The sequence below is a fragment of the Penaeus chinensis genome, chromosome 11, assembly GCF_019202785.1.
Source record: "Penaeus chinensis breed Huanghai No. 1 chromosome 11, ASM1920278v2, whole genome shotgun sequence".
NCBI lineage: Eukaryota > Metazoa > Arthropoda > Malacostraca > Decapoda > Penaeidae > Penaeus > Penaeus chinensis.
In genome coordinates this window covers 40050933-40063432 of record NC_061829.1, presented here as the reverse complement: position 1 = coordinate 40063432, position 12500 = coordinate 40050933, and the positions used below count along the sequence as shown (strand labels likewise).

Here is a 12500-nt window from a genome sequence, read left to right as displayed (position 1 = left end):
TCTCTCTCCCCCCCCCCCCCCCCGGTTAGTCGTTGGTCGCTCGCCAGCAGTGTAAGTATGTCCTGATGTGCGTAATGCCGGTCGGATCGGACAGGTTGATTAAATCCATCAGGAATTTGTGATTTCGGCGTTAAAGGTGAGGTGAGCGGAGGGCGGGCGTTCGAGGCGACTTGTGCGAGGGCTGTCACTCCCTGGCTCGCTCGCTCGTGAGGCGGGGAGGTGGTCGTTGTGAGCGAATGGCCTGTCGTGCTGTTTGTTCGTTTTGTGCGGATGGGGGATAGGCGTCTTGAGAAACGGGGCTGGCGTATTTCTATCATTTTTTGTGTGGTCGAGAGATTGTCGTTTTAAGCGAATGGGCTGTCGTTCTGTTCTCTTTAATCATGCTATGATTTTTGTGTGGCTGAGAGATAGGCGACTTGAGAAACGGGGCTGTCGCATTTCTGTTATTTTTTTTGGTGTTGCTGTCGCCTTCGTTTTTTTGTGTTTGAGAAATAGATGGCCTTGGCGAGTGTGCTGTCGGTCTGTTTGCTGAGAGATAACGTTTGGCGTCAGTCATGGATCAGTTTGAGTATAAATGAAAATGAGAAATTAATAAAGGGACAGGCAATAAGAGAGAAAAAAATAGGGAAGGATCATATGGAGAGGACGAAGAGGACGAGATGGAAATGCAGTGGCAAGGAGGGAGAGAGAAGGATAAAAAAAGAAGTATTGAGAAGAAAGAGAGAAAGAGGGAAATAAATATGAGTAAGGGTAATATAAATTAAAAGAGATAAAGAACAGCAAAGACGGAGAGAGAAGGAGAAAAATAGGAACTAGATATCGAGAAGATCGAGAGAATGAGAAAAAAAAAAACACGAGTAAGGGTAAATACAAAGTAAGAGCGAGAGAAAAAAGAAAGAAAACGAGATGGAGAACGAGAGAGAGAGACCGTTTAGTAACAAGCGAGGGGCGATAAGCGACCCCCGGACCTCATAACAGTTAGGCCAAACAGCTCGCCAGTCACTCGGGGTCCCTCGACGCCTTTCCTCCTCTGTTGCATCTAGCGCCTGGGGGAGGGGGGAGGGAGGGGGGGAAGAGTGGGATGTGGCGTCTCCCTTGCTGCTTCAGACTTGGGGGGGAGGGGAAGGAGGGGAGCGTTTTAGGAGCGAGGTGGTTCTTTCTTGTTTTGATTTTACTTTTCTTTTATGTTCTTTTTTAGTTTTTTTTCTATTTTCCTTATCTTCATTTTGCATGTGTCTTGTTTGTTTGTATCTCTCCCCTCTATATATCTCTCTCTCTCCCTTTCCCTCTCTTTTTCCCCTTGTCTTTTCCTCTCCCTCTGCTTCTCCTCCCCTTATCCATCTACCTCTCCTCCCCTTCTCCTTCTCCTCCCCCTCTCCTTCTCCCTCTCCTCCCCCTCTCCGTCTCCCTCGCCTCCCCTCTCTCTCCTCTCCTCTCCTCTCCTCTCCTCTCCTCTCCTCTCCTCTCCTTTCCTCTCCTATCCTCTCCTATCCTCTCCTCTCCCTCTCCGCCCTCCCCTTCCTTTCCCCTCTTCCTTTCGTGTTGCCCAACATTATAAAACGGCAAAAGATCAAAGCGAGGAACGGCGATGGCCTTCGAACAGGTGCGAAACACGTCTCCACCCAGAACAGGTGCAGAAAGCTTATTAACTCGATTTACTGACGAACGGAAGGGTAATTATCACTTGGGGGAGAGGAAGGGGAATAGGTGGTGACAGAGGAAGAGGAGGAGGAAGAGGGAGAGGAAGAGGAAGAGGGAGAGGGAGAGGAAGAGGGAGAGGGAGAGGGAGAGGGAGAGGAAGAGGAAGAGGAAGAGGAAGAGGAAGAGGAAGAGGAAGAAGAAGAAGAAGAAGAAGAAGAAGAAGAAGAAGAAGAAGAGGAAGAGGAAGAGGAAGAGGAAGAGGAAGAGGAAGAAGAAGAAGAAGAAGAAGAAGAAGAAGAAGAAGAGGAAGAGAAGAGGAAGAAGAAGAAGAAGAAGAAGAAGAAGAAGAAGAAGAAGAAGAAGAAGAAGAAGAAGAAGAAGAAGAAGAAGAAGAAGAAGAAGGAGAAGAAGAAGAAGAAGAAGAAGAAGAAGAAGAAGAAGAGAAAGAAGAGAAAGAAGCAGAGGTAGACGACGACGAAAGAAGAAGAAGAAGAGAAGAAATACATCGACGACAGAGGAAAGCGGGAGAGGCGGAAAGTGTATATGGCTTAATGACTTCATTCTGGGTTGAAGGTATTGTAATGAAGGCTCGCAATGGGCGGAAGCATCTGCGTCTTTCTGGCTCCGTGTGGGTAGAAGGTTGGAGGGGGGGGGGGGGGGGCAGGGAGGGTAAGGGGTAGTTCGCTTCCTGGTGTGAACAGCTGTGTTTTGGTTCCACTCAAGTCGTGAAAGAGGAGAGAAAGAAAAAAGGTAAATAACAAGATTAAGTGAACTGCGGGAGGATTTTTGTACGTTGGAGCTATGCAGACGGCGAGAGAGAGAGAGAGAGAGAGAGAGAGAGAGAGAGAGAGAGAGAGAGAGAGAGAGAGAGAGAGAGAGAGAGAGAGAGAGAGAGAGAGAGAGAGAGAGAGACAGACAGGAGATAGGAAGAATGAAGGAGAGAGAGAGAGAGAGATGGAAGAACGAAGGGGGAAGGAAGAAGAGAAAGAGGAAGATAAAAAAATAGAAGAGAAAGAATTTTTTTGAGAGAGGGAGAGAGAGAGAGAGAGAGCGGTAAATGATGGAGGCATCTTAAACTCATGTAAGAAACGAGCAATTATGTTAATCCCAGCGTTACATCAACACTAGGATGATGCCGAGGATGTAATGAGGATCAGGATAATAGACGATTTAATTCCCCTCCTTCCTCCCTTCCCCCCTCCTCTTCTTCCCTTTCCCCCTCCTCTTCCTCCCTTCCCCCCTCCTCTTCCTCCCTTCCCCCCTCCTCTTCTTCCCTTTCCCCCTCCTCTTCCTCCCTTCCCCCCTCCTCTTCCTCCCTTCCCCCCTCCTCTTCCTCCCTTCCCCCCTCCTCTTCCTCCCTTCCCCCCTCCTCTTCTTCCCTTCCCCCCTCCTCTTCCTCCCTTCCCCCCTCCTCTTCTTCCCTTTCCCCCTCCTCTTCTTCCCTTTCCCCCCTCCTCTTCCTCCCTTCCCCCCTCCTCTTCCTCCCTTCCCCCCTCCTCTTCCTCCCTTCCCCCCTCCTCTTCCTCCCTTCCCCCCTCCTCTTCTTCCCTTTCCCCCTCCTCTTCCTCCCTTCCCCCTCCTCTTCTCCCTTTCCCCCTCCTCTTCTTCCCTTTCCCCCTCCTCTTCCTCCCTTCCCCCCTCCTCTTCTTCCCTTTCCCCCTCCTCTTCTTCCCTTCCCCCCTCCTCTTCCTCCCTTCCCCCCTCCTCTTCCTCCCTTCCCCCCTCCTCTTCCTCCCTTTCCCCCTCCTCTTCTTCCCTTCCCCCCTCCTCTTCTTCCCTTTCCCCCTCCTCTTCTTCCCTTCCCCCCTCCTCTTCTTCCCTTTCCCCCTCCTCTTCCTCCCTTCCCCCCTCCTCTTCCTCCCTTCCCCCCTCCTCTTCCTCCTTCCCCCTCCTCTTCTCCTTTCCCCCTCCTCTTCTTCCCTTCCCCCTCCTCTTCTCCTTCCCCCCTCCTCTTCTTCCCTTTTCCCCCTCCTCTTCTTCTCCCCCCTCCTCTTCCTCCCTTTCCCCCTCCTCTTCCTCCCTTCCCCCTCCTCTTCCTCCCTTTCCCCCTCCTCTTCTCCCTTTCCCCTCCTCTTCTTCCCTTTCCCCCTCCTCTTCTTCCCTTTCCCCCTCCTCTTCTTCCCTTCCCCCCTCCTCTTCCTCCCTTCCCCCCTCCTCTTCCTCCCTTCCCCCCTCCTCTTCCTCCCTTCCCCCCTCCTCTTCTTCCCTTCCCCCTCCTCTTTCTTCTTCCCTTCCCCCTCCTCTTTCTTCTTCCCTTCCCCCTCCTCTTTCTCCTTCCCCCCTCCTCTTCCTCCTTCCCCCCTCCTCTTCCTCCCTTTCCCCCTCCTCTTCTTCCCTTTCCCCCTCCTCTTCTTCCCTTTCCCCCTCCTCTTCTTCCCTTCCCCCCTCCTCTTCCTCCCTTCCCCCCTCCTCTTCTTCCCTTCCCCCTCCTCTTCCTCCCTTTCCCCCCTCCTCTTCCTCCCTTCCCCCCTCCTCTTCCTCCTTCCCCCTCCTCTTCCTCCCTTTCCCCCTCATCTTCTTCCCTTCCCCCCTTCCTCTTCCTCCCTTCCCCCCTCCTCTTCCTCCTTTCCCCCTCCTCTTCCTCCCTTCCCCTCCCCTTCCTCTCTTCTCCGTCCTCTTCTCTCCCTTTCCCCCCCCCCTCTCTTCCCTTTCCCCCTCCTCTTCCTCCCTTTCCCCCTCCTCTTCCTCCCTTTCCGTCCCTCCTCTTCCTCTCCCGATCTTCTCGTCCGCACCCCTTCCTCAATCATTACCTTACCCCATCCTTACTCATCCGCTTACTCCTTCCTCGCCCTCACCTCACCCCATCACCCCTCCCTCCCCCCCATCATAATCCCTTCCGTCCCTCCTTACCCTTCGTCTCCCCCCTCCCCTATCACTCTCTTTCCTCTCCATCCATCCCTCTTCCCCCCGTCCATCTCCACCCTTCCCCCTCCTCCTCCTCCCCTTCCTCCTCCTCCTCCTCCCCTTCCTCCTCCTCCTCCTCCTCCTCCTCCTCCCTCTCCTCCCATTCCTCCTCCTCCTCCCCTTCCTTCTCCCCTTCCTCCTCCTCCCCTTCCTTCTCCCCTTCCTCCTCTTCCCCCTCCTCCTCCTCCCCCCCTTCCTCCTCCTCCTCTTCCCTTTCCTCCTCCTCCTCCTCCCATTCCTCCTCCTCCTCCTCCCCCCATTCTTCCTCCTCCTCCTCCCCCTCCTCCTCCTCCTCCTCCTCCTCCTCCTCCCCTCCTCCCCCTCTTCCTCTCCTCCTCCTCCTATTCCCCTTCCTCCTCCTCCTCCTCCCATTCCTCCTCCTCCTATCCCCCTTCCTCCTCCTCCTTCTCTTCCCCCCTCCCCCTCCCCCTCCTCCTCTTCCCCTTCCTCCTCCTCCTCCTCCCATTCCTCCTCCTCCTATTCCCCTTCCTCCTCCTCCTTCTCTTCCCCCCTCCCCTCCCCCTCCCCCTCCCCCTCCTCCTCTTCCCCTTCCTTCTCCTCCTCCTCCTCCTCCTCCTCCTCCTCCTCCTCCTCCTCTTCCCCCTCCTCCTCCTCCCCCTCCCACTCCTGCTCCTCCTCCTCCTCCTCCTCCTCCTCCTCTTCCCCTTCCTCCTCCTCCTCCTCCTCCTCCTCTTCCCCCTCCTTCTCCTCCCCCTCCCCCTCCCCCTCCCCCTCCTCCTCTTCCCCTTCCTTCTCCTCCTCCTCCTCCTCCTCCTCCTCCTCCTCCTCCTCCTCTTCCCCCTCCTCCTCCTCCCCCTCCCACTCCTGCTCCTCCTCCTCCTCCTCCTCCTCTTCCCCTTCCTCCTCCTCCTCCTCCTCCTCCTCTTCCCCCTCCTTCTCCTCCCCCTCCCCCTCCCACTCCTCCCACTCCTCCTCCTCCCCCTCCCCCTCGCCAACCCCCTCCCTCTCCCTCTCAACCTCCCCCCCGTCCATCTGCCCATCATGGATGAGAGAGTAATAATCAGGTTTCAAAGGCATCGGCGTAATGACGGCGAAGGGGCAACCGGCAATTAGCGGCGTCTTGTGCAGTTCAAATTAGGCAATTAAGGCCTTTTAATTGGGAGCTTGTTGCAGGTGCGAATTTTGAGGTAAGAAGGGCGGGGGTGTCGGAATTTGGGAGGGGTAGAGGGGAGAGGATAGGGGGTGGGGAGGAGAGGAAAGAAGGAAGGGTTGGGGAGGAGAGGGGGAGGGTAGAATGAGGGGGTGGGGAGGAGAGGGGGGATGGAATGGGGAGGAGTATCATTTAGGAGGGGATGGGGGAGGTAGGAGATAATGATAAATGTAAACAATGTTTGAAGGAATAGAGTTGAGGGTGGTTGGGGAGGAGTAAAGAATATATCCTATATCCTTAATCCTATATGTTTTATATCTTTTATCCTATATATTTAATAACCTTTATCCTATATATCCTATATCCTATGCCATATATCGTGGCTAGAAGTTTGGGAGTAAACAGGAATAGCCTCCTATGTATCCTGTTGTGGGCGAAAGGAGGTTCTGATAAGATCAAATTAGTAGCGATCTTGCATATGGCAAGATTTAGTTGTTATTCATATTATTGCTGTCATTCATTGGTGTTATTATTGTTTTCGTTGTCATTTTGGCATTAAAATCTATTGCTCTGATTGCTGTTTTTTTCATTAGGTCCATTATGATATATTCTGGTCTCGATGTGATATATGAGAACCTGATGTATGCCGGCGTCTTGTCCCCTGATCAAGTGCACGGTTAATTTTGTCAGAGGAAAATGGCCTCAATATCCCTGATAACAAAGAGGACAGGGTGCGTGGGGAATCGATAAATGATAAGAATGATGGTAATTGGAGATGATCGGCGATAATGGTTTGTGGAAAAGATGATGATTGTAATGGTGATAACAAGGATGGTAATGACGAGAATGTTGATAATGAGAATGGAGGTATGAAGAAATATTATATAAATAACAATGACAATAACAACCACAGTAATGACGACGAAGCTGATTATGAAAATACATTCATAAAGCAAAAAAATAGTAATAACAATGAATATAACAATAACAGTAATAACGACATCGCAGATAATGAGAATACACAGAGGAAGACATTAATGCGAAAATGAGAATATGAAAACCGCCGGAACGCAGCCGCCCATTGGGCCGAGTGCCGCCAGGGTGCCGGTCAGCTCGGGGGCTATAAGTGATAAAGTGCATCATGCTAATTAAATGATAATGGCATTACGCTCGATGCGGCCGGACGCGGGAGCTAACATGCGGCCGGGAGGGATGGGAGGGAGGGAGGGAAGGTGGGGGGGGTTGGAAAAGGGAGGGAGGTTGGGAGGGAAGGAGGGTGGGTTGGAAACAGGAGGGAGGCTTCGGAAAGAGAGGGAAGGAGGGTGGGAGGAAGAGAGCGAGGGAAGGAGCATGGGTTGGTAACGGGAGGGAAGGAGGTTGGGAGGGAAAAGGGAGGGAGGGAGGGTTGGTAAAGGGAGGGAAGGAGGTTGGGAGGGAAAAGGGAGGGAGGGAGGGTTGGGAGAGAGCGGGAGAGAGAGAGGGTAGGAAGGAATGTGGAAGGGAGTTAGAGATAAGGCAAAAGGAGGGGAAGGAGGGAGAAAAAATGGAGGAATGGAAACGAGAAAAATTAGAATAAAGAAAATAATAGAAAATAGCAGGCACGGATATTTTAGAGCAAAGGAGAAAGAAAATGGAAATGAAAAGGAAACGAGGGAGTGGCTAATGTTGATAATTCAAGACCTAATGGAAAGCAAACACCAACAGATAACGTAAGTGCGACAGATAACAGAAAGACGAAAGAAAGATTAGGAAGATAAAAAGATAGAAGAAGGGAGTTAGGATGGATGACCCGATCCCTTGATTGTAATAATTTAGAGATAATAGATATTTTATTACCTCGTGTTAACATGTGATGGCCTGCAATTCTCATCAGCTTGTTGTTTCTGGGAATATAAAGCTATTCATTATATTTTCCTTGATTGTTAGTGGCTCCAGTTATGATAGGCCGTGTATAATAAGCTCACTTGCACGCAAGGGCGCGCGCACTCGCGCACACGCACACACGTCCACACGCACACACCAACAATCAAACACATGCACGCACACACAACTTCAAACACAAATTAGCCTATAAGCATACTCTTTACACCAAGAAAAAATGACAACACTTATTTTACTAATGGCTACGTAATTAATTTTCTAATTACCAATTTATCTCTGTTCACAGGTAAGCTCTTTGGCGAGTGGCGCTGCGGAGCGTGGAAGGACGGGAGGGAGACCCGCCAGTAAGCTGTTGCAGTGGAGGTTTATTTGTGTGTGTGTGTGTCTGTCTGTCTGTCTGTCTGTCTGTCTGTGTTTATATGGTAGATAGATTGACTGATGAATTGATAGATAGATTGAAAAATATATACATAGATAGTGGCATAAAGAGATATATAGAGAGGAATGTGTCTGTCTGTCTGTTTATATGGTAGATAGATTGACTGATGAATTGATAGATAGATTGAAAGCTAGACATAAATAGTGGCATAAAGAGATATATAGTGAGGAATGTTGATATGTACAAAACAGTCATTACTGAGAACGTATTCCTGAGACGTGTGAGTGACGAGAAAAGGAGTGAGTGAGTGAGTGAGTGAGTGAGTGAGTGGAGTGGAGGGAAGCGGAAGGCGCGCCGATAGGCCAAGGGAAGCCGAAATTCCCACAGGTAAGCAGGGGAAATCGTAAAAGGAGGAGAAACAGGAACACCGGAGTCGTTTGGGGCTGTAAAACTTTACACTCACACTGAGACAGACAGACAGACAGATACACAAATCCGAACACACTTACACTCACACTCACTCTCACTTTCACTCTCACTCTCACTCTCACTCTCACTCTCACTTTCGCTCTAACTTTCGCTCTCTCTCTCACTCTCGCTCTCACTCTCGCTCTCACTCTCGCTCTCACTCTCACTCTCACTCTCACTCTCACTTTCGCTCTCACTCTCACTTTCGCTCTCACTCTCTTTCTCACTCTCTCTCTCACTCTCTCTCACTCTCTCTCTCACTCTCTCTCTCACTCTCTCTCTCTCTCTCTCACTCTCTCTCTCTCTCACTCTCTCTCTCTCTCTCTCTCTCTCTCTCTCTCTCTCTCTCTCTCTCTCTCTCTCTCTCTCTCTCTCTCTCTCTCTCTCTCTCTCTCTCTCTCTCTCTCTCTCTCTCTCACACACACACACACACACACACACACACACACACACACACACACACACACACACACACACACACACACACACACACACGCACACGCACATGCATAAATATATTTGTTCATGTTTCGAGAACGACAGAAAGAATTGTTGTTATTATTGTTATTAATGTATTACTATTGTCTAACATCCCAACAACTGTATTTTTGTAATCGAAACTATACACTGATGTTGATATTTTTCACGTTAATATTTTTGGTCTGGGGGAGGAGGGGAAGGGAGGGCATGCAACCTTGCAAATGATGCATTGTTGCAAGGGATTCATCGAGAGTGGCGTAATGGGCCGGTATTAACAGTGGATTTAGAATTTGTGATGATGATTATTATAATTACTATTATTATTGTTATTATTATTATTATTATTATTATTATTATTATTATTAATAATTATTGGGGTAGGGGGGGTAGGGGAGTTGGTTCGGAGTTTGCCGAGATGTTTGAGATGGGGAGGGAGGGAGAGAGGGGGAGGGAGCGGGAGAGAGAGAGAGGAAGTGAGGTGGGGATGCGAGGAAGTGAGATAGTTAGATGGATAAGTAGACAAATAAATAGATAGATTGTGTATGATTAAGTAATGTCGAGACAGTAGGGAAGATAGATAAAGAGCGAGATTGTGAGATAATAAAGAAAAAGGTAGACAGATAGGCAGACAGTGAATTATTTAAGAATATGAATAATGGATTACGAATGAATTTTCAGTCGATTAAATTTTTATATAAGTTATTATATTTATCGTTGGAAATTCCTTTGCAACTAGGATGGATTAAAGAACTAGGAATGAGGAGAGAAATGGAAGAGAAAGTGGTATGGGGAGTAAAGAAGAAGAGGGGGAGAGAGAAAAGAAGAGAGGAGAGTGAGTGGGAAGGAGAGGACGAAGGGAAAGGGAAAATGGAAAGAGAGGACGAAGGGAAAGAGGGAGAGGATGAGAAAAGGAGAGGGGGAAGAGGGAAGGGAAGGGAAGGAGAGAGAGAGAGGGGGGGGGGGAGGGAGAGGGAGAGGGAGAGGGAGAGGGAGAGGGAGAGAGACGGGTTTAAGAGTGACCAGTAGAGAGAAAAGAGAAGGTAAAGCGAAAAACAGACAGACAGACGCAGACAGACAGACAGACAGACAGACAGACAGACAGACAGACAGACAGACAGACAGACAGACAAAGAAATGACCTGATCCCCAAGCAGTGCTTCCGGGGGTCTTCTTCAACAGGATGAGATCATAAAAGTAACCGTTCACCCCCCCCCCCCCCCCTCTCGCTGTCTTTCCTAACCCCCTCCCCCAAACCCCCTCTTCCCTACCGCTGTTTCACACACAATATTTAAGTCACGCTCAAAGAGACTAAAATAGTGAGGAGAAGAAAAGGAAGAAGAGGAGGTGGAAGAGGAGGAGGAAGAGGAGGAGTAAGAGGAGGAGGAAGAAGAGGAAGAAGAAGAGGAAGAAGAAGAGGAAGAAGAAGAGGAAGAAGAAGAGGAAGAAGAAGAGGAAGAAGAAGAGGAAGAAGAAGAGGAAGAAGAAGAGGAAGAAGAAGAAGAAGAAGAAGAAGAAGAAGAAGAGGAAGAAGAAGAAGAAGAAGAAGAAGAAGAAGAAGAAGAAGAAGAAGAAGAAGAAGAAGAAGAAGAAGAAGAAGAAGAAGAAGAAGAAGAAGAAGAAAAAGAGGAAGAAGAAGAAAAAGAGGAAGAAGAAGAAAAAGAGGAAGAAGAAGAAAAAGAGGAAGAAGAAGAAAAAGAGGAAGAAGAAAAAGAGGAAGAAGAAGAAAAAGAGGAAGAAGAAGAAAAAGAGGAAGAAGAAGAAAAAGAGGAAGAAGAAGAAAAAGAGGAAGAAGAAGAAAAAGAGGAAGAAGAAGAAAAAGAGGAAGAAGAAGAAAAAGAGGAAGAAGAAGAAAAAGAGGAAGAAGAAGAAAAAGAGGAAGAAGAAGAAAAAGAGGAAGAAGAAGAAAAAGAGGAAGAAGAAGAAAAAGAGGAAGAAGAAGAAAAAGAGGAAGAAGAAGAAAAAGAGGAAGAAGAAGAAAAAGAGGAAGAAGAAGAAAAAGAGGAAGAAGAAGAAAAAGAGGAAGAAGAAGAAAAAGAGGAAGAAGAAGAAAAAGAGGAAGAAGAAGAAAAAGAGGAAGAAGAAGAAAAAGAGGAAGAAGAAGAAAAAGAGGAAGAAGAAGAAAAAGAGGAAGAAGAAGAAAAAGAGGAAGAAGAAGAAAAAGAGGAAGAAGAAGAAAAAGAGGAAGAAGAAGAAAAAGAGGAAGAAGAAGAAAAAGAGGAAGAAGAAGAAAAAGAGGAAGAAGAAGAAAAAGAGGAAGAAGAAGAAAAAGAGGAAGAAGAAGAAAAAGAGGAAGAAGAAGAAAAGAGGAAGAAGAAGAAAAAGAGGAAGAAGAAGAAAAAGAGGAAGAAGAAGAAAAAGAGGAAGAAGAAGAAAAAGAGGAAGAAGAAGAAAAAGAGGAAGAAGAAGAAAAAGAGGAAGAAGAAGAAAAAGAGGAAGAAGAAGAAAAAGAGGAAGAAGAAGAAAAAGAGGAAGAAGAAGAAAAAGAGGAAGAAGAAGAAAAAGAGGAAGAAGAAGAAGAGGAGAAGGAAGAAGAAGATGAGAAAAAAGAAGAGGAGAAAGAAGAATAAGAGAAGAAAGAAGAAGGGGAGCAAGAAGAAGGAGAAGGAGAGAAAGAAGAAGAAGAAGAAGGAGCTGGAAGAAGGAGAAAGGGAGGAAGATTAGCAGGGCGTGATTGGTATTTCAAGAGTACTCAAGGTCGGGGTGAGTGGGATGTCTTCCCTCTCTTCTGTTCCGTCTTTATTCTCGTGTTTCTTCGTTTCCTTCCATCTTTTATTCTCGGTTCTCCCTTTCTTCTTTTCTTTTCTTTGTACATGAAGAAAAATAAGAGAGAGAGAGAGAGAGAGAGAGAGAGAGAGAGAGAGAGAGAGAGAGAGAGAGAGAGAGAGAGAGAGAGAGAGAGAGAGAGAGAGAGAGAGAGAGAGAGAGATAGAGAGAGAGAGATATCAGTATGGATTGATGTATATGAATTCTGATATTTTTATCATCTGAAATGGAAATGCTTTTACTGTGAAGAAAAAATGAAAGGGCGACGGAAATAAAAGAAAGCGCATGTGACGCGTGTCAGCGCAATTGACACCGTGTCAGAAATGCTAAAAGGCATAACGACAGGTGATTAATCTTTGAAATCCGAGAAAGATAGCATAATAACAAAGAATAAAAAAAAAAGGAAAACGAAGGAAGGAGGGAAGGACTTGGAGATAAGGAACGAGAGACAGACAGAATCGAAGACAGAGACAGAGAGACAAAAAAGAAACGAAGACAGAGGGAGACAAGGACAGAGAGAAAGAGACAGACAGAGATGGAGACAGAAACAGAAACAGAGAAAGAGAAAGAGAAAGAGGGAGAAGGAGAAGGAGAGCAAGCAGAAGATGGCGCAGAGCAATGGCGCATCAAGACTGCTTGTGCTTACGTTCATCAACCGTAAATGTTCATTAACCGAAGCCGAGTGCTTGGAACTGGTCTTTAACCTTGAACAAATTCGGAAAAGAAGACGAGGGCGAGGAAGTGGAAGAAGAAGAGGAAGGAGCAGAGAAGAGGAAAAAGATCAGCACAGGATGAGGGCACGAAGAGACAGGACTGAGATAGACGGAAGAGTAGAGAGCGAGACGTGGAGAGGGAGAGTAAGACGAGAGGAAG

The 12500-nt window shown here is 48.0% G+C and overlaps 1 protein-coding gene across 1 annotated transcript; it reads left to right on the top strand.

Annotated features, from left to right (window-relative positions):
* Positions 1-10325: 10325 nt before the first annotated feature.
* On the top strand, positions 10326-10964 carry LOC125030766 (cilia- and flagella-associated protein 251-like; the record flags this gene model as incomplete). Its single annotated transcript, XM_047621032.1, has 1 exon — positions 10326-10964. A coding segment is annotated over one exon (639 nt), but the record flags the coding sequence as incomplete, so codon positions are not given.
* Between the last annotated feature and the right edge of the window lie 1536 nt (positions 10965-12500).